Here is a 23276-nt window from a genome sequence, read left to right as displayed (position 1 = left end):
TCTGCCAGGCCTCTACTGCAACTGTCTTCAGTTCCTGCTTGTTCTTGGGGGCATTTTCCCTTCAGTTTTGTCTTCAGCAAGTGAAATGCATGCTCAATCGGATTCAGGTCAGGTGATTGACTTGGCCATTGCATAACATTCCACTTCTTTCCCTTAAAAAACTCTTTGGTTGCTTTCGCAGTATGCTTCGGGTCATTGTCCATCTGCACTGTGAAGCGCCGTTCAATGAGTTCTGAAGCATTTGGCTGAATATGAGCAGATAATATTGCCTGAAACACTTCAGAATTCATCCTGCTGCTTTTGTCAGCAGTCACATCATCAATAAATACAAGAGAACCAGTTCCATTGGCAGCCATACATGCCCACACCATGACACTACAACCACCATACTTCACTGATGAGGTGGTATGCTTTGGATCATGAGCAGTTCCTTTCCTTCTCCATACTCTTCTCTTCCCATCACTCTGGTACAAGTTGATCTTTGTCTCATCTGTCCATAGGATGTTGTTCCAGAAATGTGAAGGCTTTTTTAGATGTTGTTTGGCAAACTCTAATCCGGCCTTCCTGTTTTTTGAGGCTCACCAATGGTTTACATCTTGTAGTGAACCCTCTGTATTCACTCTGGTGAAGTCTTCTCTTGATTGTTGACTTTGACACACATACACTTACCTCCTGGAGAGTGTTCTTGATCTGGCCAACTGTTGTGAAGGGTGTTTTCTTCACCAGGGAAAGTATTCTTCGGTCATCCACCACAGTTGTTTCCCGTGGTCTTCCAGGTCTTTTTGGTGTTGCTGAGCTCACCGGTGCGTTCTTTCTTTTTAAGAATGTTCCAAACAGTTGATTTGGCCACACCTAATGTTTTTGCTATCTCTCTGATGGGTTTGTTTAGATTTTTTCAGCCTAATGATGGCTTGCTTTACTAATAGTGACAGCTCTTGGATCTCATATTGAGAGTTGACAGCAACAGATTCCAAATGCAAATAGCACACTTGAAATGAACTCTGGACCTTTTATCTGCTCCTTGTAAATGGGATAATGAGGGAATAACACACACCTGGCCATGGAACAGCTGAGCAGCCAATTGTCCCATTACTTTTGGTCCCTTAAAAAGTGGGAGGCACATATACAAACTGTTGTAATTCCTACACCGTTCACCTGATTTGGATGTAAATACCCTCAAATTAAAGCTGAAAGTCTGCAGTTAAAGCACATCTTGTTCGTTTCATTTCAACTCCATTGTGGTGGTGTATAGAGCCAAAAAGATTAGAATTGTGTCGATGTCCCAATATTTATGGACCTGACTGTAGCAGCTGCAAGTCAGTGGGGCCATACAGGATGAGCTCAGAAAAGAGAAAGAGGGTGGCTGTGGTATGAGTGGGCTCTCAGCTTCTTCAGTTGTTGACGTAAGTAAACAATTTCACAAGGAATGCTGCCTCCCAGTACCAAGGGATCTGACAGCGGAGGGTTGGACAACATGTGTACACTGTCATAACTCAAATAGATAGATAGATAGATAGATAGATAGATAGATAGATAGATAGATAGATAGATAGATAGATAGATAGATAGAGCTCTTCTTGTAATACTGCACTGTTTCATAGTTATTTCTTTTGACATGAATTTGCTTCAATTAGTAGAAATCAAATTACAACCAAGAAAAATCCACAATTGTGTCCTCAAAGAACTGCTAGGCGAGTCTTTTAATCATAATGGTACCTCAAGCTTCCACTTTCATTCAGCCCAAACACTACAGTGAACATCTTAAACAAATGGCTCCCATGTGGCAAGAATCTAAGTTACACTTAATAATTATCTCCCATTTCCCTGGATAGATAGCTTTTGTTGAATGAAGTGTAGCAGGGAAAAAAATCTATATAATTAGATATCCTCTACTTAATGGAGACCTGTGTGTTGGCTTTTCCTCATGCACTAAACGACTTAATTAACAGGGAAATGAGAGACCTGCTGCCTACACTTCAAATCAGCTTGGGACCAATCCAAGAAAGTAAACATTTTCAGCTGGAACACACCTTATCACACTGCGTATTACCAACCCACTGTTTGTCCACACATGTAGACCAGTGGCAAGGCAGACTGTATAAATTAGTGAAATGTGGAGGCAAACAATGTTCAATCTTTCTCTGTAAATGTTGTTTTAAATTCAACAGTTTTTAATTCTGAGTCAGACAGCTGTTGTGTAAGCCATGATCTTTTCCGAAAGAGTGACAAACAGCTGCCAGTTCAGCAAACCATTAACAGATTTATCTCCCTGGTCGATATTGTATGACTACACAGGATTGGGGATAACTGGAGTGGGACTGAAAATTCATCTCAATGTATAACGTTTCACACATCATCACTGCTTCATCTTAAAATCTGAGCTATAGTATAACAAGTCTGTGTAAGCATTAAAGTGCTCATATTATGCTCTTTATTGTTTTCCCTTTTCCTTTATTGTGTTATATATCTTTTTTGTGCGTGTAATAGGCTTCAAGGGACTTACCATCTCCAACGAAAAACACTGTTCACAAACAGCTCTATTGTAGTCCAGCCTTTACTTCTGAGACGAACGTGCGTCCCTTTGTAACACGTTATAATGCTCGCCTAGCTGCTAGCGTGGCACGCCCTCATACTGTGCTTCTGACTGGGTAGTAGTCCTTACCTAGCTACTGCGCATATGTGCGACTCCCAACAAAGATGGAACAGAAGTAAGATGCCTCACTCTGTAGCTAAAACAGAGAGCTCAACACACAGGGTGAAAAGAGGAGCTGCTGCAATGTGCAGTACAACAAAAATATGGTGTTTTATGAAAATTAAACCATGTAAACCTATTCTGATATAACCTCTAAATACAATTATGAACCTGAAAATGAGCATAATATGAGCTCTTTAAGAAAACATGTTCTCAGATCACCTCGAGGCGCTGTCATTTGAATGATTTGAACTCTTATGTATGTGTGATTCAAGGCACGATTATTGACATATTAAATAACATGGTTAATGACTCAGATAGGGAGACTAATAAAAGATGGTGGCTTAATTTTTAAAAGCTAAATACTGCTGCCTATATAATAGGTGGTTGAGGAGATATCAGCCTCACAATTTTTCCCAAAAGGTCCAACTGTGTATTTGTTGGATTTAACAAAAAAAGAGGGGGGCTCACCTCTGTCCACTGTCCATTGGTCTGGACCATGAGTATGACACATGGGTCTGACTTATTCAGCGTGTCTCGGTCCAGCAGGGCTTTGCAAGACACACGCAGCTCTACTTTGCAGACGCAGGTAGCTGGACCGCTGAGGCTGGTCGCAGGGGAGGTGGCCTCCTGAACATCATTCATCCTGGCTCAGGGCAAGAGGAGCTGCCAACCAGCGAAGCAGTACGATGTGGTAGCTCCGTGGGATGGGAAAATGTAGTGGTGGGTCGAGGGATCTCAGTAAAGACGTGGCACACTCACGGGAGACAGGCTCTTTTGACTTGGTACAGATGTCATAAAAAGAACAGAGATTCTTGTTGAGTCCCAGGAGACCAAAGCAAACCCAATCTGTTAATACTGCCTGTCAGAGCTATCCTCTTGTGAGGAGTATCATCTCACCTCAGCACTGACGAGAGACAGGACATGAAGGTGGTGCTTTCAGGAGCCTAGATCAGATCAAATAGTAAGATTTAAGATAAGTAATTTAGGATGGTCAAATCTGGGTCTTCCTCTTTTTAAATGCTCTTAATTCCAGTGTGAAAAATAAGGAGGGTGTCACGCTATCCTATCCACAAAATACAAAAAGACTTGACAAAGACATAGACTTGATATTGCCATTTTCTGCATACCTCTATTTGTATCCTATTCTAAACATGACAGCATAGATAGCAAACTATTTTAGCAAAACAAAATTGGTATTATTCAACAATGAATACACGTAAAAGTAAAGTGGTAGATAAAATCAGGAATCCAGCAGCCACATGGCTGAGTGGCTTTGTTGCCCACAGGATAGCCATAAAACTAAAAAAAAAAATACTTTGATTTGTTTAAACTCCAATGTGGCAAACATCCGCCCTGCTGAAGTGTCCTTGAGCAACGGGTGTACCATGCTTAACTGTAAAGGGGAAGAAAGTATGAGGGTGGGGGTTGAATTTCGTTACCAGCATCCCTCACTGTAAGTGTCACGTTCTTAAACGAACAAGTGTACCATTGGCTTTCAGCACCAGGGACAGCGCCCGTGTTTTCTTCTTTTTGCCAGCTGTGAGTCTGGAAACCAGATGTTACCGCAAACATCAATCTCAAACTTAACTCAATAAAACTCGGAATGCAATCAGATTCAGAAGCTAGAAGCAAAAGTTGTAATGTAAAACGCTTAGTAAAGCAACACGTCGGTTACCGATTCAATACAACAACTTAATAATGAAGGCGATACAGTAAACGCTCCTATATGGTTTCTTAATAATTCATCACAAAACATCAATTCCGCTACAAATCTGTAATCCTTGCAAACCCAGTTAACGATAAGGTTCGTACTAAAACAAAGCGCCGTACTCAAAATGAACAGTCTACTTTGATAACATTTGTCGTTTGTCATTGTCTTACTTCCAATAAGAAAACATACAGCTGATCAAAAAACAAGCAACCGCACTTAATCCCCCCATTAAACCCAATAAACTCTGCTGACCATCAAGTTAAAAACGAGAAACTCACTTCCTACCTGTCGTTGGTCTTTACTCTTAAACACACTTGTTTTAATCCTCTCCCATAACACACTGCTTGATTTTTTTTTCCCTTCTCCGCCGAAACTCATTGGTTAGACTGGCGAGGAGGGAGTAGGCTCGGTTTAGAGAGATGGGGAGTGGAGAGAGCCCAGCTGCTGATGTAAGGATGGGGCTTTCGCTGGGACTCGATTATTGGGAGTTCGGTTGAAAACAATGACTGTATATATTCATTTTACAGTCTATGGTTGAAAATCGAATCTTAAAAACAGAACACGAGACTATGGAAATGCATTACAGTGGCTTTTTATTGATTAGGAGATTTGGCCGCTTTCACACAGCATGTAAACCTGAGATAAAAGCGGAAAATATGGGCATAGGCTAGTGTTTGTGTTATTTGCTTCCGGCAAAAATAATGACGAGATATATGAACACATCAATGAAACATGGAAATCTAAGGGTAAGACATATATCCTTCACACTTCCTTTAAATTGAAGTTAGTCTCTTTGCACCAATAATCCCATGCGGGCTTCATTGAGGGGGCTTAATATATAGCCTACATTCAGAAAGACATATCAATCAGATTTTTCTTCAGCTTCAGCCTACTGTAATGAATGTGTCATACTGAGCATTAGCATCATTGATTAGCATTATGATAATGTTTACATGTCATATTGCATACATGGCACAGTCCTGCATACAGTAAGGTAAGCATTTTACACTATAAATAGATAGATGTTCCAACTGTTTACAGTATGGGCTCCATCATCATGTGAACATAAAAAAGGTAAACCAGATGATAATCCTCTCCGTAGGATCTACTGCATAGTTTGTCAATTTGCACTCAGAAAAAAAAGGCTTAGTCTCACTTCAATAATAGGAATGCCAGGGATACAAGTGAGACATTTCACAGCAAAACAACAGGAACTTAAAGGACGGATCGTCCAGCAGCAGCACATCACAAAGAAATCTCCATGCGGGAGCTTCAGACAGACTTTCTGCTCTCTTAACTTTATTAAAAACACATACACCCACATGTATACTGTACATGCACATACTCATACGTTAGTCTAATGTCTCTCACATTCAAATGATCATGAGCTGATTCTTTTGACAGCACTGTATGTTACATAACTTATTGTTTCTACACGTTTGTGCTTGAACCTTTTCACAGTCCACCCACAAGTGTATTATTTTCATGAATGTATTTCCAGACATTACATAACGTGTATAGATTTTTAGATTGCGCTGACAAAACAGCAGCCCTTGAGTTTTTGCTACAACAGGGCGATGGCCATGAAATAAATAGACAAAATGACTTGGGAAATGTGGGTTCATCAAAATACAGTGCAAAACCGAAAATAAAGGTTTGACTGTTTAAAAGTACCTTTCGTGGTTACAGTGCACTTCATGATAATATACATGTGTAGGCTTCAGCATTTTTGTTCCTGAAGGCGGTGAAATTACATGATTCTGAAGTGTCCTTCAAACAGAACGAACATTATTTTTCATTAGAGCTTTGCAGAATTACGGCTGTCTTTGATTTCAAGAGGACACGGCTAATTCTTTGAGAGTTGAGCCACTCAGAAGCTTTCAGTTGGTAAAATGATGATGTGTGCAGACAGGCAGGTCAATCACATTATTCCAACAGCTTGAAAAAATAAAATAAAAACATGGCTCCCTGCTTTTTAATGAGCTGCTCTGTAAAGCTGATAACCATGCAACTTACACACCAAACAACACAAATACCACACTAATTGCTTCTACAGGTTGATATTATTAGTGAAACTCTTTAAACAAAAGTAACAAATACACGCCTGGATCTGCACACACTGTGTTTAACATGGACACTGGCTGCTTTCTGACATTGCCATCATATAAAGTCATGTTCTCTCCTGCAGTTTTTTCAACCCCACTGCCTCTTCTTCCATGGGTATTCAGAGTCAGTAAGAAGTGAATGCTTTGGGGCACACACCTGAGCCCTGTTACGCCACAGCTCCAAACAACGGCCATCTGCTGCTGCTGCTGCTGCTGCTGCTGCTGCTGCTGCTGCTGCTGCGTCGGTTCAGCACCTCACAGGACGTGCCCTGTTTTTACACATGGATTATCTATTCAGATTCCCCCCGCTGCTTCTCCCCAGTCACTGACCACATTGCGTGCCTGGGGTGTTTGTGTAAAATCATCAGTTTCCCACCAGTGGCTCCCTCGGACAGAGGTATTTTTGCACATAGGTAGGGTTTTTTTTTGGACATTATCGATTCTAAAGTCTTTCTAATTGGTGATGGCAGCTGCAGCATCAATGTTAATGGTAATCAATCACTGAGCTTGTGTTTCAGCAGGCTCTAGCTCAAGTAACAGCTCATTGAACAAAAGCGTTATCTCCACGAGTTACCTCTGTCATCATTATATTTGCCTTACTGACCTACAAATACTGTGGTCAAAATGATCTCAGTTCCCTTTTTACAGAGTAAACCTGATGCACACTTCAGAGGGGTGAAGCTGACACCACACACATGCTACCTCATTGATTTCAGTTGGACAGAGGAATATAAAGTAGTCCATGTAGGAAGTATTTGAGAAGTATTAACTAGAGAATGTTTGGTGATTGATAAAATACTCAATCAAATATCAAATTTGCCCATTATTTTTTTGTCAATAGACTTCTCGATTAACTGACTAATAGTTTCAGCTCCGGGCCAGTCTTTAATCATATTGGGCTCTACATTGACGAACTTAAACATTAAACTGCTCTTACATGTTTTCGTTAGTGATACAAACAGAATAATATAATATTCTAGAATAATATAACACTTTAAAAGAATCCATTTTGCATATCAAGTACTTTTGATACATTAATTACATTTTGCTGATAATACTTGAGTAACATTTTGAATTCAGGACTTTTACTTGTAATGGAGTTTTTTTTTTTATAGACTATGTCATTTCTACTTTCACTTAAGTAAAGGATCTGAGTACTTCTTCCACCACTGTATGTAACAGGACACTATGGATTCTGGGAACTATTTCCTCTTTCCACCTTTTCTAAATGTCTTACCAGTCTTGAAACCAAAATTAATGACAACTTCCACATTTTATTATTTGCAAGTGATGTAACATTTATATGTGTTATAATTAACTGTGATAAAAGCAATACCAAATGGTACCCGAGTCAATATCACTTGTGGTGCAAGATGTAATAACTGCCTTGAGTCCTCAGTTTTGATAAGCAGAAACAGGATGACGAGAGAATTGCGTTCAGTCAACCATTTTAGATACTTTGTATACTTCTGGGTAAATTAGTAGTATAGTACTGCATCATATAACGTTTTTAAAATGTAATAAGTAACTAGAAAGCCTAACTAAAAGTGTCAAATAAATGTAGTGGAGTAGAAGTATAAACTGAAGTTACTCAAGTAAGGTACAAGTCTGACAAAAGTCTACTTCAGTACTTGAGTAAATGTAGTAACATCCCACCACTGGTTACATGTGTGATTATTTTGCAGTTCACTATCTTCTGGATAAATAGGACCATCCATTTGAGTTTCCATTTCAGCAATATCAACCACCCCTGGTCCAAAATGTCTCGACTGTCCACTCACCTTCATTAACTGAATTATTTATTTGCGTTCAGACATCTAGAACACAGAGAGACACTGAAGGAGACACAGACAAGGACATTTAGTCTCACCCATCCGGATTTTTAAAGTCTGTGTAACATGCTCGGCTTGGGATCATTTTTGGTAGTGGATATTTTCTAACAGTGATGACTAATGCATTTGAAAGAGGCAATCTCACTCAATAGGGCAGTTTCTCTGCACGTGTGTTGTTTTCTTTATTAACGTTTTAGCTCTTCATTGAGAACACCACACCACATTCAACATGAGCGCATAGTTTAGAAATGTTCAAGAAATGTCTTGTTTATCATGGCAATGTTTCATATTAACAGTCAGTTTTGGTTCACGTCTGACAGCGTATAACCTTCTGTGTGAAAATTCAAATTTGCCCGCCCTGCAGAAGCAGAGTATAAAATTGTCCCAGTGGGATGGGATTTGTTCTCGATTCCTCTGCCTTGTTGGCAGTCATTGACCTTTTCCCGAAGAAAGTTCCTACACACAGAGGTGACGTTTTAATTGACATGTACGAGCTTCTATCACTGCTTCTATCTACTGACATTAACTCAATAAATGAATCAGGTAACACTGTTAAATTCTATGGCAATTCACATCCGGCTAATAACTGGCTTTCAGAAAATCCAGCTATTGGATGTAATGGATTTACAATTCCTCAAACCCTGCTCTTATATGCTTTTATTTCTTCATTAATGATACATTTTGTGCCTCTAGTGCCACCTACTGCTGTAAATATGAGCCTAATATTCCATAGACTCTGAACCCTAATTTCACATTTTAGTTAATGGGCTATAAATTTCAGACTGCCAATTTATTATCAACAGTGTAGTACAGTACAGTGAGTGTAAATTATATTTTTTATCTTTTGTATAAAGCTCTGATTTCACTCCACTTGTCCAGGATTCAAATCTTTTAAGTTACTGAAGTGTCTGCAAAATAAGACTTCATCATGCAATATATAGGACATTTTGACCTGTCAGCAGGAAAAGCACAGGTGTAAATACAATTGATAATGGCTGAATGTCAATAAGCTGATTTAGTTTCAGGGTTGTGAATGGTGCATGTTGTCTTACCGACACTTGAATTTAACAGAGCCATTGTAACATGATTTCCTACTATGACAAGATTAAAGGCCTGCTGTGATAAAGGTCTATTCAAAGTAGTATTAGATCTTTTTTTTTTTTTTTTTATAATTTGTCGGCTTTGTTTTTGTCTTCGGTCCCGAAGTAAAAACGGTATGGCTGAAATAAACATTCTGAATGTTTCAATGTTTTTACTTCTGTCCATAGGTGTGACCAAAGCTGCAATCTGAACCCGTTATTTTAACACATTGACACATCAAAAATCACATCTTACCTGCGTTATCTGTAAAAGTGATCCAAGTTATGGAATTGACACTCCCTGATCTGTGTGGCTCTATTATATCAAGTCCCCTAATCTATGACTACATCATTAAAACTCTGAAAGGAGCTCATAATCATGACATTATCACATTCATCTTTATTAAACACTTTATTTTGCAAAGTTCCATAGTGACTATTTTCACTTCTTCTTTTCCACATCCTGCTCGGCAGCCTCTTTGGCTCTCTTGGCACGTATGCCAAAGAGACGAGCATTGGCGCGGGCCATACGCAGGCTGGCGAAAGCCTTGAAGTTCTTCTCATCCTCCGAGATAACCCGAGCCTTCTCCTTCTTGTGCACCTGGGAGAACAAAAAAAAAAAAAGAATAGTAACCACATATGACACTTCTACATATTGCTTAAAATCTCTCTGCCAAATGACAAAATCCAGCCAGTTTAACGTTGACTGGTGCAAATAGAAGCCCAATTTTATACCATCAATATTTTGGGACAACCAATTTGCTTTTCCAGCTTGATTGTAAAAAGCAGTCATCAGAAAAAAGGTTCAAGTGTTTCATCAAAGAAATACAGAGATTCCGGAGATTTGTCATCATCTGACTGCTGTGATGCAAAACAGACTATTCTCATATTTTCTCAACAGTCATGACTAACGACATGATGGCGTATGAAGGTTAACGTTAGCTGGTGTGCAATTTCAAGGATAAAATGCAGGCTTATTTTCCACCTGAAACTAAATCACATTCATTTCCAGTGATGTCGCTGTAATCTATCCTAATATACTTTTGGATATGGATGTGTTGGCTGCTGGTGGAATCTTTAGGGAATTAAAACTTACTGTTTTGATGGGCATGACTGCACCAGCGAGCTGAGTGGCCATCTTGAGTTCCTCCTCCTGAAAATATTACAAACAGTTAATTCTTCAAGGGAACAAAAAAACAGCAAGGCAAGTTATGAGTCAGATAAACATCTAGCCATCAGCCGCATTTGGGTGTTCTCGGGTGAATTTACTCAAATTAAAAAAAAGGCAGAGTCCGGAAAAAAGTAAGGTTGGTTATTCCTTTGCAACCACAGCAATGGGTGTAATATGAAATCTTAATGCGTACTGAATCAAAAATGGGGTGTTCAGGGATCTGATTTTTATAAGTAAGGGTGCACTGATGACTGAGGCATTCAGCCTCACTTGTTGTTCTGACCGTACAATGGAAGTTTCTGTAACATAACAGGTCCTCAGTGATGTCTTATCAGCTAGACAATCTCATAGAAAACTTAAATTCATCACTACATGGGTAAATGTTAGGGGGGTGCAAAAAAAAATCTATTCACATTCAAATCGCGATTCAAGCTCTACCGATTCAAAATCGATTCATAGAATTCCAAAAATCTTTTATTTGTGTTTAATTGTATGTCTACTGCAATCACATGGAAAAGTAACTACATTTACATACTGTGAATCTTTGTTTTTTTTTAAAATCGAGAATCGTTTTTGAATCAAATCTTGTGACATTTTCTGAATCGTGCACCCCTAGTAAATGTGTCGTTAAATTTGAAAAGTTTACTAGTGTCCCTAGTTTCATTAGGTAACCTAAAATCCCATGCAATCAAATAAAAACTCCTGCCACAACCAATCTAAATAATAATAAATGGCATTAGGAATGCAAATTAAGTTATTTCACCAAAGTTCAAATGCCAAAGTACACCGGTTAGGGCTAAATCTTTGAGCTCCCTCAGAGACACATCTCTATACTTTAACATGCACGGGGAATAAATTAAATTACTTATGGACCACATGCCTTTGATGAATGTTTAACACTTGTTTTTCTCAGGAAAATAAGACCACACAATCAAAACAATCAGCAACATGAAAAGACACTTACAGTGCTGTCTCCCTTCTTGGGAGCAGAAGCCTTCCTGGGGAACAGGATGAGCTTGGAGCGGTACTCCTTCAGACGCTGCACGTTGGCCTGAAGAGATTCTGTGGATCTGTTGCGACGGCGAGAGTCAACTGCGATGCCGATGGTGCGGGCTGTCTTTTTGTGGATGCCAGCTGCCTGTAGAGAGAAACACAGCACACTACGAGTTAAACATAAGAAATTGATAAGATACTGATGTTCAGTGTTGGACATTCAATTTTGAGTAACAAAAAGTAGTCATCAGATAAAAAGGTTCAAAGTATTCATCAAGTAAATACAGAGATTCCGGAGATTTCTCATCATCTGACTGCTGCGAGGCAAAACACATAAGATGGTTGTTATAATTCTGAACATGTCTGCCAATGATTACATGTTAGCCCAGGTATGTGCCATTTTCTATTTACATGGGACAGAACTTCACTTGCAACTGCAAGCTCGCAGCTCAGCATTTACTTGCACATTGGCCAACAATGCGTGCGCCTACATATAAATTCATATTTAAAATATGAGCCTAGTCCTGACTGGCATAAGTCTTAGTAAGGATATTGATGTTTTGTTAACATAATATAGCATGTACAAGGGCAAACTTTAATATCAGTATTTGCAAATAAAGAAAAAAAAAAAAAAAAAATACACTCAATTACACCCCCATTAATAATGATTCAACAATATACTGGTGCACTGTGCTCTCCACTCCCTCAGTTTCTTTAGTTGCCAGAAATATCTTGTGTGCCCATTTTAAAGGGCGGACATTTTACAGGAAATTGGTGTAATGTTTGCTCACAGACAATTTGGCTGATGTGGAGGATCAAACTCCTGGATGGGACTTGTGATTTGACTACACCATGGGCATCCGTTTCCCTCTACAACTTGAATAGCATTTGGTGACTGAAATAATGGGTTATTATTCATGAAGATGAGGTCATCTGACAAAAGCAATTGGTACTGTATAGACTGTGAACTGTGCAAAGTAGACAAAATCTGTTACTTTAGTGCTTTCTGCCCTGTCAATAGATTACATTATTTGAAACACCGCCCAGTATTTTTGGACAAAATTACTGGGTGACATTGCTGAATAAATAATCATGCATGTTAAACATTAACAGACAACTAGAAAGTATTACCTTGAGTTCCTCCAGAGTGAAGCCACGTCCGGAACGAACCTTGGTGTGGTACCGGATTGTGGGACACCTCACCTGGGGCCTCAATGGTCCAGCGACAGGACGGGGAGCAATGAGACGGGCCTTAGCCTGACGAGCCTTTCGCCTAAAGATAGAGGCATCTTAGTCAAAACTACAGTAATTAAAGCCCCTTTTCAGACCCAGGAACTTTAAGAACTCAAACTACAAAAGTCTGGTTTGCATATCCGATTGGGTTTCCACCCATCTCCGCTATGACAATAAGGCAAATAACAGAATTAGGAAAAAGACAAACAAAACAAAGTCACTGTCAAAGTTCTGTATTTTTAGTATTGGGTGACTGAGGTATGAATGGATGCCAACGAGACACGCATCAGTCCAAAGTAGCATGATTTGCTGAGCGTTTAGCAGTTATTTGTGCTTTTGTACATCAAAGAATAGAGACAATTTTCAAATCGCCGTTTTTTTGTTTCTCTCCCTCACCCACTAATAGTCCTCACATTTAAGTCTAGCCGAGGAATTGAATATATACTTTTGTGTGTAGGGTTAATCATTGCGTTTTGTTGCGATGGTCCTGTAGTGGGAAATAGGCTGCAAGCAGCAAACCATGTACTGCAACCTAACTGTATGTTAATCTTGGACTTGATCAAGCCCAATCATGTCTTGTTTACAGACATGATTGGGATACTCAATATAACAAGGTAACTATAACAAGATATGATATTTTCACTGAACACAAGCTCAATTTTTTTTTAATGCGCATGCATTCACATCAAAGCAGGATCACCAATGTAAAACTTGGTGTACGTTATATACATCTGCTATGTCCTTTCAAAACTCAGTATAGTCCAATGGCTGCAAAACAAAAAAGTTGGAGACCTGACGTGTTCCAAAACAATACATACCGATTTGCCTTGCCTTCAAGAAAGACCATGTTTTTGACTATAACAACTCACACAGCCACTATTTTGTCTAAAGTCCACCATAAGATTAGTTTAAAGTTGAAGTTTGTATCACTATATGTTAAGGCATGCACACAAAATACATAACCGGTTGACATTTCAATGTAGCAAAATATGATACCGGCTCATTTAATCTCTTATTGCCAAAATAAGTTTGTCATTGCTACTCCTCCATGATGCCACTGGAAGGCGTGTTAGCTTGAGTTAGCATCTCTATTTGAACACAAGGCAGTTCTCACCTGCGGATCTTCCTGGCTGGCTGGTTGAACCAGGTGCGCACTCTTTTCTGCCAGTCCTTGTGGAAGTGAGGGTTCAGGAGCATTCCATTCCGGCTGGGGGCCATGGCTGCCTACGTCTTCCCTGCAATACAGCATGACACACGGACATGAGCAGACTGTCATGCCGGCATACCATAAGTACCCGGGGCTACGTCTGAGATGCTAGGCTAGCAGGTAAACGAGGTTACTGGCTGTTTTGATGGGTAATAGCCGTAAGCGGCTGCTACGTCTCATAATATTAGTCCATTTCGGCATTCGTTACGTATGCTTACTTTTATTTTGAGGAACATTGATAAATATGTTGGCCTGTAGCGGCAATGCTTACAGTCACACACCAACACCACTTAACCAGGGATCACTACTAATACAGATGTTATTCAGCAATTTAACGAAGAGATCTTAAGACAATAATCACCTTATTTCAAAGGTGACAAAACACTCTATTTCAGGTTGTAAGTGAAATTGACAACTACCAATAAAATACCAAGGATTACACTAGATTTCTTCTAAATATGTAGAGAAAAAATATCTTACCTACTAGGAAGGAAAATGGCCGAAAGGAAAAAGGAAGTTGTAATGCGGTGGATTGTGGGATATGTGTCAACCAGCCAATGGCCGAACAGACGTTATCAAAGAGTATATAAAGGAGTTTTATACGAGAACAAGCTATAATACTTCCAGCCGATAAAAATTAAAACGGAACAAAAGATGTCCGATTATATAATGTAAGAATAGATAATATAGTGTTAAATGATTGTGATAAAAAATATATTATACAAATACATAATTTTAATTATATAATCTATTTGATGTCTGTAAAATAAGTCGTTATGTTATCTTTGGACGTACATGATACATGCACAACCTAAAAACAAAGATGTTGTCAGTATCTTTCCTAAAAAGTTCATATGCGCTCAAACCATATACTGTAAATCAGTTAAAACGTGCGCACCGGAAGTAAGAACGCAATCATCTTTGTTATGATGCAGAGAAATCCAACATGTTACAGTCTGTTATGTAGCCTATGCGTAACAATATAAATTTGCCTACAATTATTTTTTCTAAAGTTGTTGCTATATAGCCTTACAATAACACGCAAACGTAAAAAGGCTGTGGTTGTTTTTTAATAGATGTAGCCTAATTTACGTTTGCAAAGCTTTAGAATTATGTGCTCATCTTGCTACACTTTAAAATGTATTTTGCAAGCTGATGTTTGATGGAAGTATTGCATGATGCCATTTTGTGTTCATTAGCCTACATTACAATAATGTAATTTTGTGTTCACAAGTTTGACTTACAATCAGATGTGAAGTGTTTTCACTGGCCACTAGATGTAGGCCTTCGCCCTTCATTAGCAGTCAGCAGTAGTCTTGGCTACTGGCAGTATAAAGGCTGTGAATAGTACATACATAGACAATTATTTGTTATGGTAGAAGCGTATAGCTGTAAGAAATCCGGTCATTTCTATGTGTTAAGTATGATTCTTGAAAGACTAAAGAAAAACAAAATGGGTCAGGGTGTCCCTCTGTTTAAAAATGACTGTTATTAGCATTTCTTGTTGGAGAGTCAGTTAACAGTAGAGATGACCTGCTTTTTTGCCCTTGCTCCTGATCCGAGTCCTTTCATATTGAAAGAGAATATTGTAAGTACGATTCAATATGTAAACGTGTCTGTTTCTCTGGTAGGTAGGAGTTGAGTGGGGAGGATTTAAAATCTATGACCAGGGGCCCATTGTCTCATAATCTATCCTCCTCACATGAAAACAAGGTTTGCCTCTCTATGTGCTGTAGGCACAGAAAACAGTGGAAGTAACCCTGCTCTATAAATCAATATAATAAAGTAGAGCTGGGCAATGTATCAATATTGGGATATGAGACTAGATATCGTCTTAGATTTTGAATATGACATAAGTGTTGTCTTTTCCTGGGTTTTAAAGGCTGCATTTCAGTAGTGATGTCATTTTCTTACCAGACTGTTCTAGCTCTTCTATTTGTGCCTTTATTCACTTAGTTATTATATTCACATTACTGATGATTATTTATCAAAAAATCTCATTGTGTAAATATTTAGTGAAAGCACCAGTGGTCAACCCTACAATATTGATATTGAGGTATTTGGTCAGAAATATGGTGATATTTAATTTTCTCCATATCGCTCAGCCCTTTAATAAAGACATGTTATGTGGTTATATTTATAATTACATGCTACAAAACTCAGGTCTGTTATATGTAAAAATAATGACTCGTCCCATTTATGGGAGCATGAATCAGAAGAGGAGAGCACTGACCTGGGAAAGCTTCTGTGAAACTTGACACTTTGATTTTAGTGGGACACAAGAACCAAATGAACATCAAATGTGAAAAATAATATATATATATATATATATATATATATATATATATATATATATATATATATATATATATATATATTTGTCATATATAGCATGGGGTACTTTCCATAAAATCATCTCTCAATGCAAATCAAACCAGCTATTAGGCTAACCGACATAAAACCATGCCAATCTCTAGGTATGGTGAAGGGTATGTGATGATACCTATTTTAGAGACTATTTTAATTCCAAAGGCCAAGGGAACTTTATCAGGATGCATAGTATCCTGGATCCATGAAATAACTGGCCTTTAAAAATAAACATCTGCCTGACTCTATGGGAATTTAACATAGGGGTGTACTCACTTTTGTTGCCAGCGGTTTAGACATTAATGGCTGTGTGTTGAGTTATTTTGAGGGGACAGCACATTTACACTGTTATACAAGCTGTACACTTAATACTTTACATTGTAGCAAAGTGTAATTTCTTCAGTGTTGTCCCATTAAAAGATATAATGAAATATTTACTAAAATGTGAGGGGTGTACTCACTTTTGTGAGATACTGTATGTATGTATGTGTATATAATATATATATAATATATATATATATATAGCAACCTAAAGATTAAATAAAACAATTAATTATACATTGGTATCAGGGACCTTAATAATCAGGACATTTCTATAATTCCTACAGTTTTCTATTCAAGACAATGGACATTTAACAATGATGCACAGCACTGTGTAGAAAAAAAGGCCACATTAGTCTCCACTAATAAGGATAGTTCCTTATTTCTTACTAATTCAATGTCTAAACACGTGACTACATATTTCTGCATACATATGCTGTCTGAACTTGTTTCTCAGCATGTCCCTGAGTCAGTGTACTCTTTGAACACAATGGACTATAAAGAAGATAATTATACTGTATGTCTAGATCAAATGAAACAGCTTTCATAACTTACTTGTTGCAGTGAAACTAAACTGTGCCATAGACGTAGGTTTAAAGTAAAAAAAAAAAAATGTCAAAAGCTTCTGCTTCATTAATATTACTGATGCATAAGTGGATTACTTTTTAGATCTTGGTTGATGAGGGTTTTATTAATTGAATTTCCCTTCACTTTCTGAAAGACATCCAAATATAGTCTAATATAAATACTTTTTAAAATCCTAATAAAGAAACAAAATGGAACCATGATCCCCTCAATCTATAAGATAAATATAACAAGAAATGGCTGTTAAAATGCATTTTAAGAGAATCATGTTTTATTATTTTGGAGTAAAAAGTTATCAGTACAGAACAGTTATCTGCTGTTTTTGGGAAGACGTGAATTATACACAATTTGGTCAGCACAATATAATTTCTCTTTAGGAAGTTATTGTGAGAACATTTGGTTATAAAGTAAGTCATTTGATACAAATATTGTATTATAGAATACAGCATGTGCCAATATTTCAGTAAGTCAGTTTTAGCCAGGAAAACAAATTACAGCTTTTATTTTCCATTATCAGCCTGAGAGTCCAGTTTTTTGTCCAGTCACTGATTTTAAAACCACTGCTTCATTAATCATTGATCAACTGCAATCTCTGTCTATCTTCACACGAGGGCAAAGGTCAAAGTGTGTGGAAACTATAACAAGCAACAAGAAGCAGCATGCTCTGTCAGCACATGTACTGCTGCACAGCAACATGATAGAACATGTCTACAGTACAACAAAGTAGATGTTAAGTTATATTGTCCTTGTTGCTGTGTGAATTGGTGCCATCTTGACACCGATGCCATTACAACACATCTGCATGTTTACTGCAGTTGCCAAGAATGTGATTTATATTCAATTTTAAAGCTGTTGGTAGGCGGGGAAAATCACAGAGGTGTCAGGACCAAATTTTATTAAATGAATGCGACACGGCTCTTACAATCACTTTTCAGTCTTTTATGACTGAAAAGTGCACTCGGTGCACATGGAGCAAAACACGATAAACAAGTATATTGACAGATCTTGAAAGTAAGAGCATTTAAGGTTGGCTAGTAGCTATACAAATTCTAACTTAAGTGGAAGATGTTACTGAGGATTTTTTATTATTATTTTGATAGCACATTTCCAGTATCAAAATAAATACCACAGATAAGAAAGTGTCACAAGATGTTAGTAACCCTGCCTACTAATCTTTGATTGCAATTACATTATAAAAACGGCACAGTGAGCTTATCCATTTATTCTTCAAGTGACTTAATAAATTTATCATATGCAGCTTGATCCATGAGGCCGTCGAGTTCTTCAGGCTTTTCAATCGTCATCTTGATTAGCCACCCTGAAAAGTAAGAGTTCATGAATTTTTTTTTTATCTTGGCGACAAATCTACTGGGAGAAATGTAGAAAAGAAAAACCATTACTTCGGCACTTACCCTCTGCATAGCAGGCTTTATTAACAAGTCCAGGATTGTCTGCCAGCTCTGTGTTGATTTCAGTCACTTCCCCTGCCAGTGGTGAATATAGCTCACTGGCAGCCTTTACGCTTTCCAAGGCACCAAACTCCTCTAAAACACACACACACACACACACACACACACACACACACACACACACACACACACACACACACACACACACACACACACACACACACACACACACACACACACACACACACACACACACACAATGAGAGATACTAATGGACTCAATAACTTTCAAAAACGTGCAGTGTATTTCATGCTCTTACCCAATGGTTCAAGTCTTTGGCCAACTTCAGGGAGTCCACAGTATACCACATCACCTAATGCTTCCTAAAATAAAAGAAGAAACTGTATGAATTATATAAAAGTGAGTACAAGCAGTAATCCATGAATGTGTTACATGTAATTCTGTATTTTGAAACATTTAAGGCTGTCTATTTTCTATATTTGTTAATTGTCAACAAATCCCATTAAAAGGGCAATGCCAACTACGGTAAAGTCAGTCAGTCTATTAATACTTCCCCAGCCTGTCTGTGGTTCTCAAACCACAAGCCAATTTGTTTCCACTGAAGACGAACATCTTTAAAAACAGGTCACAAATATATATTTAATTCTTTTAAAAAACAATAATTAAAACACAGACACTATCTATATACAGACAACACTAAGTAGGATCAATTCATTGTTGGTTTTAGTCTTTTCATTGGGTTTGTTGACAAATATAGAATTTCACCAGACTTATTCTTGAAGTCTACCAACATTTTTAAAAGGCGGCATAGAGTCAGATTTGCAGGGCCATCAGGGAAGGCAAAATCAGAAATCACTTGTCTCGACTTTCCTACTGTTGCAATACTGACAGTGAAACCATTTAGGGGACAAATCCATCTAAATATGAAATTATTGGTCACTTTTTCTAAATAATAAAAGGCAAAGTTTAATAATATAAAGAAATGGGATTTTACAGATGAAAGGATGTTAAAAACGATGCACCGTGAGTCTATCCCAAATTGTATCCGTTGTACAATTCTTTTCTTTTTAATTGGTGCACTTGCATCATGCATTTTTATGTCTGCACACCGATGCAAATAGGTGACTCTTCCCATCCCTAACTCATACAGAATAACCTGGAATTGCTGTACCTACGGATAAAGACATTTTCAGGTGTCAGGTGTGCATGTTATCTTAAAATAAGTGTTATACTAAGTGAGTGTTTAAGTTAGCAGAGACTAAATACATTGTCCTAGACCACCAGAAATAACTGTGCTATTAAGAACTTTTCTATAATACTATATTCTATAAGTTTCTATAATAGCTATATATTTTGGGCTACTTTACAAGGCAGGTCAAATTGACCAGTTAGATGTAATATGTCCTAAAGGTAATGGCAGGGCTGTGGTACTTGAGTCCACTTTTTTGAAGTTTTGCACTTGTTTTGGTCTCATGCCTTGTTGGACTCTATTGGCTATTGGAAACTCGTCAAGTTGTTCCTGGCTACTGATTCCAGATCAGTTGTACAGAACATTGCCTAAATTCTATGAATTGATTAGTTTGATGTTAGAAGTTAGATCATTTTATGTTTATAAAGCCATCCTAACTGCTTAATCACTACTACTACTACTACTACTACTACTACTACTTCAACAGGATAAGGAAACTATTTGGAGACTCTGGAGGTGTTGAAGCCGTTTCAGACCAACTTTAAGGCATTTTAGAGAACTGCAGGAAAACTGACTTGGTCATTCTTAAATTCATTTGTTTATAACTTTAACACCCCATGAAGACTATTAGTAGCCTGAAACCTATAAAAGCGTAGCAGAGTTAACTATAGCGATTTTTGTTTCCTTTACAGCTTGCTCATTTGTTTTACAAGGCTCTTTCATTTACAGTTCACCTTTCCAAGACGCTGTGGGTGCATCACATGGTCAGAGTTCTGCTCAGAGTTAACATTCCCAACTAGGAAAACAACGCCTCCAAGTATAGCAATTGATTTTTAAAAGCTGCATTAACACCAAAGACAAAAGACACCTGCCTTCATTCAAAGCTTTGAACATCTAAAGGTAAGTAAGTGCCTGCCCATGCAATTTTCTGCACTCCACTCCAGTTTGGCATTAATCCATTGTCTCAAACAATAGTCATAAAACAGTAAAATTAGCTTGTTACATTATAGTACAGGTGCTGCAGGTGAGGACAAAGTACAGTACTGAACTACAGACATTAACATATCACTATTTTTTAGATGGCCATCAGTAAACCTCTGAACCAAGTGTGTCATAAATCTAATGATTAGTAAGAACATCCAACAACCTACCTGGGCGTAATTGCTGATACCAACTATGCCAATTCCACCTTCTACTCGCACCCACTCATGCTTATCTGTGAACTTTAGGGCTGCGGAAAAAACAAGGCAATAATTTAGCTTGGAACAGATGAATTAATTTGTGTGAGTCAACAACATGAAACCATGTGAATTGTGAATATCACACAGCTCTTGCAATGAGAAAAATAAACAAACTTGTACAATACATCAAGAGAAGCCCACCAGTGTCAAACCAAGGCACATCATTTGGATGTCCAAAGAACATCTCACTGTATTATGGACCAAAGCTGAAGAGTAGGCTGTTTCTTATGCAACACCATGTGCTGTCAATTATAAAGAGTCTGTAGTTTACTGGTTGCATTGAGACAACTTACAAAATGAACTTGTCAAAAACATGAGCATTGTGCAGATGCAGTTTTAGATGCTGACCGACAGTGTTGACAGAAAAAGGTGCTGTATCTGGTTGAGTCAGATCTGAAATAAATAAAAAATAAAAAAAAACTGCTGTCATGCTGTCATCTTTACGATACCCTGAGGGACGAATCACAATGCCTCAACAATTCCCAGTGTTGGCATCAGACCATGCAGAAAAATACAGGTTTGAACCAGATTGTGAACTGTGCAAGATGCAGATGCGTGGCCGGGGAGAGCAGTCAGTCCTAAGAGCGGAATATTCCTGCTATAAAAGAGCTGAAGTAATATTTTTTTCTAATTATTAAAATGCGTGAGAAATGTAATTGATGACATTTATTTTTATTAATTCATCACTATTTATCAGGATCATGGGTGACTGTTTAATAAGCTACTTGGTGCACGAGACATAGGTAATTCGTTGTTTGCAGTCAATAATTAACATCCCAATTTGGAGCTCGTGGTATGACCGTCTGTCAATGACATAAAAAATAAAGCTTCGTTTTATACTTTAACACAACTTAAGTTGCAAAGTTTTTGTAGGCTACTTGACAACCACCAAAAACAAACTTTTAGCCGCCCTCCTTGTCGCATTCCTCTGCTCCGTTGAAAGTAACGTTAGCACCATTACAGCACAAACTGCGTGAGTTGTTTCGCCCATTACAGATAGACAGTAATGTGTGACTAGCCCGCATGTTAGTACAACATTACAGCTCCTTTGGACATGTTTTTTTTTTTACCTGTGGAAAGGGCCGAGGTCGTGCTGAGTATCCGCGGAGAGTCGCTCCTCCACAGCAGCCGAGTCGCTGAAACCTGCGCTACCGACGACAGCTGAGGCAGTCTGGGAGAAAAGTTTGCAGAGAGGCACCGCAGCGCTGCTCTCATCGCCATCTTCAGTATGTGTGTCCAATATCCAGTCTTGTCGTTCACTTGCACAATTGACCGCGGGAGCGCGCACCATCCCACTGTTTGCGGGCTCCCGTCGGGAGGCAGGGGAACAGCGATGGTGGGAGGAGGGGTCAGCTCGAGTTTAAAACGTGCCGTCTTAAAAAATATATTCAAATAATGCAGATTGCTTTTTCACTTAGTCATTGTTTATCATAACAAATGAGCAGTGTCGGAAGAAGTATTTAGATCTACTTTAGCAAAATTATACTCAACTGTACAAATACTCCATTGCAAATATAAGTTACTTAGCCTATTGCCTTAGTAAAAAAGTAAAAGGACTTAAAATACCAAAAATAAGAGAAACGCCCCTTTCAGACTGTTTAATTTTTATCTACCGGTATGTTTTTATTAAAATATTAGTACTAATGCATGATCATGTAAGGACTAAGCATATCGTCTTATGGGTGGTCGAGGTATAGCTAATTCTAGCCTACCTATACGGTTGCATTTACAACAATAGTTGTAGTCGTAGGTTTTGCATGTAAAATGTGTAAAGTAACAATGCTGTATAGAACATATGGCTTTACAAAAACATATGGCTGTCTTTGGAAAAATCTGTTGGAAGCACTGACAAGTGTGGAGTAGCTAATCTTTACCCTGACTGGCCAATCAGAGCCAGTCAAAATATAAAACCACTAATAAGAACAAATTAATGTTGTAGATAGTTAATCTTAAAAACAAAAGCCCAAGTGCCTGTGAAGTGGCGGCACACAGTTTCTTCCCTACACGAAGAGTGAGACAAAAGAGAGTCGGACTTGGTACTTCTGTACATTGTGTGTGCAGCTAAGGGTAAGTCCAGTTTTATTAAGTGTTGTGTTTTTATTAGTGAAGGAGTTTG

General features: G+C 38.2%; 3 protein-coding genes and 2 non-coding genes across 6 annotated transcripts in view; all 5 read right to left on the bottom strand.

Moving 5' to 3' along the window:
• The window catches only part of cpne7 (copine VII), a 32686-nt gene extending 29349 nt beyond the window's left edge, over positions 1–3337 (bottom strand). Inside the window, exon 1 of the mRNA XM_078257558.1 lies at positions 3164–3337. Coding sequence (XP_078113684.1) covers positions 3164–3337 — 174 coding nt within the window. The remainder of the gene's footprint in view (positions 1–3163) is intronic.
• Positions 3338–9819: 6482 nt separating this feature from the next.
• rpl13 (ribosomal protein L13) lies at positions 9820–14597 on the bottom strand. Of its 2 annotated transcripts, none has more exons than XM_078248671.1 (6): positions 14507–14597; positions 13934–14054; positions 12718–12859; positions 11558–11731; positions 10519–10575; positions 9820–10023 (listed from the first exon to the last, which is right to left on the bottom strand). In XM_078248671.1, the coding sequence occupies exons 2-6, from the start codon at positions 14035–14037 to the stop codon at positions 9865–9867; spliced, it is 636 nt and encodes a 211-aa protein (XP_078104797.1). In that variant the 5' UTR covers positions 14038–14054; positions 14507–14597; the 3' UTR covers positions 9820–9864. The 2 variants fall into 2 exon arrangements, with proteins under 2 accessions (XP_078104797.1, XP_078104807.1); XM_078248681.1 differs by having other exon boundaries at positions 14511–14568.
• Positions 10197–10275, bottom strand: LOC144523402 (small nucleolar RNA MBII-202). The gene has a single exon (XR_013502499.1). It is a non-coding gene; the product is annotated as a small nucleolar RNA MBII-202 (small nucleolar RNA).
• LOC144523408 (small nucleolar RNA MBII-202) lies at positions 11816–11895 on the bottom strand. The gene has a single exon (XR_013502501.1). It is a non-coding gene; the product is annotated as a small nucleolar RNA MBII-202 (small nucleolar RNA).
• Positions 14598–18360: 3763 nt separating the features above from the next.
• gcshb (glycine cleavage system protein H (aminomethyl carrier), b) lies at positions 18361–22858 on the bottom strand. The gene is made up of 5 exons (XM_078248660.1): positions 22231–22858; positions 21071–21150; positions 19029–19092; positions 18712–18843; positions 18361–18617 (listed from the first exon to the last, which is right to left on the bottom strand). The coding sequence occupies exons 1-5, from the start codon at positions 22379–22381 to the stop codon at positions 18520–18522; spliced, it is 525 nt and encodes a 174-aa protein (XP_078104786.1). The 5' UTR covers positions 22382–22858; the 3' UTR covers positions 18361–18519.
• Between the last annotated feature and the right edge of the window lie 418 nt (positions 22859–23276).

The sequence above is a fragment of the Sander vitreus genome, chromosome 1, assembly GCF_031162955.1.
Source record: "Sander vitreus isolate 19-12246 chromosome 1, sanVit1, whole genome shotgun sequence".
NCBI lineage: Eukaryota > Metazoa > Chordata > Actinopteri > Perciformes > Percidae > Sander > Sander vitreus.
The sequence above is the reverse complement of the archived record's forward strand: the minus strand, read 5'-3'. Positions and strand labels throughout refer to the sequence as shown.

Excerpts from the sequence above, each read along its gene's own strand:
- gcshb (XM_078248660.1), bottom strand. The coding sequence starts at position 22,381 with ATGGCGATGAGAGCAGCGCTGCGGTGCCTCTCTGCAAACTTTTCTCCC. Across the intron at positions 19,093-21,070 it reads GTATCAGCAATTACGCCCAG|GAAGCATTAGGTGATGTGGT; the intron begins GTAGGTTGTTGG and ends CTTTTATTTTAG. Across the intron at positions 18,618-18,711 it reads TAAAGCCTGCTATGCAGAGG|GGTGGCTAATCAAGATGACG; the intron begins GTAAGTGCCGAA and ends CTTACTTTTCAG.
- rpl13 (XM_078248671.1), bottom strand. The coding sequence starts at position 14,037 with ATGGCCCCCAGCCGGAATGGAATGCTCCTGAACCCTCACTTCCACAAG. Across the intron at positions 11,732-12,717 it reads TCACTCTGGAGGAACTCAAG|GCAGCTGGCATCCACAAAAA; the intron begins GTAATACTTTCT and ends TTCTCTCTACAG. Across the intron at positions 10,024-10,518 it reads CAGTCATGCCCATCAAAACA|GTGCACAAGAAGGAGAAGGC; the intron begins GTAAGTTTTAAT and ends TTGTTCTCCCAG.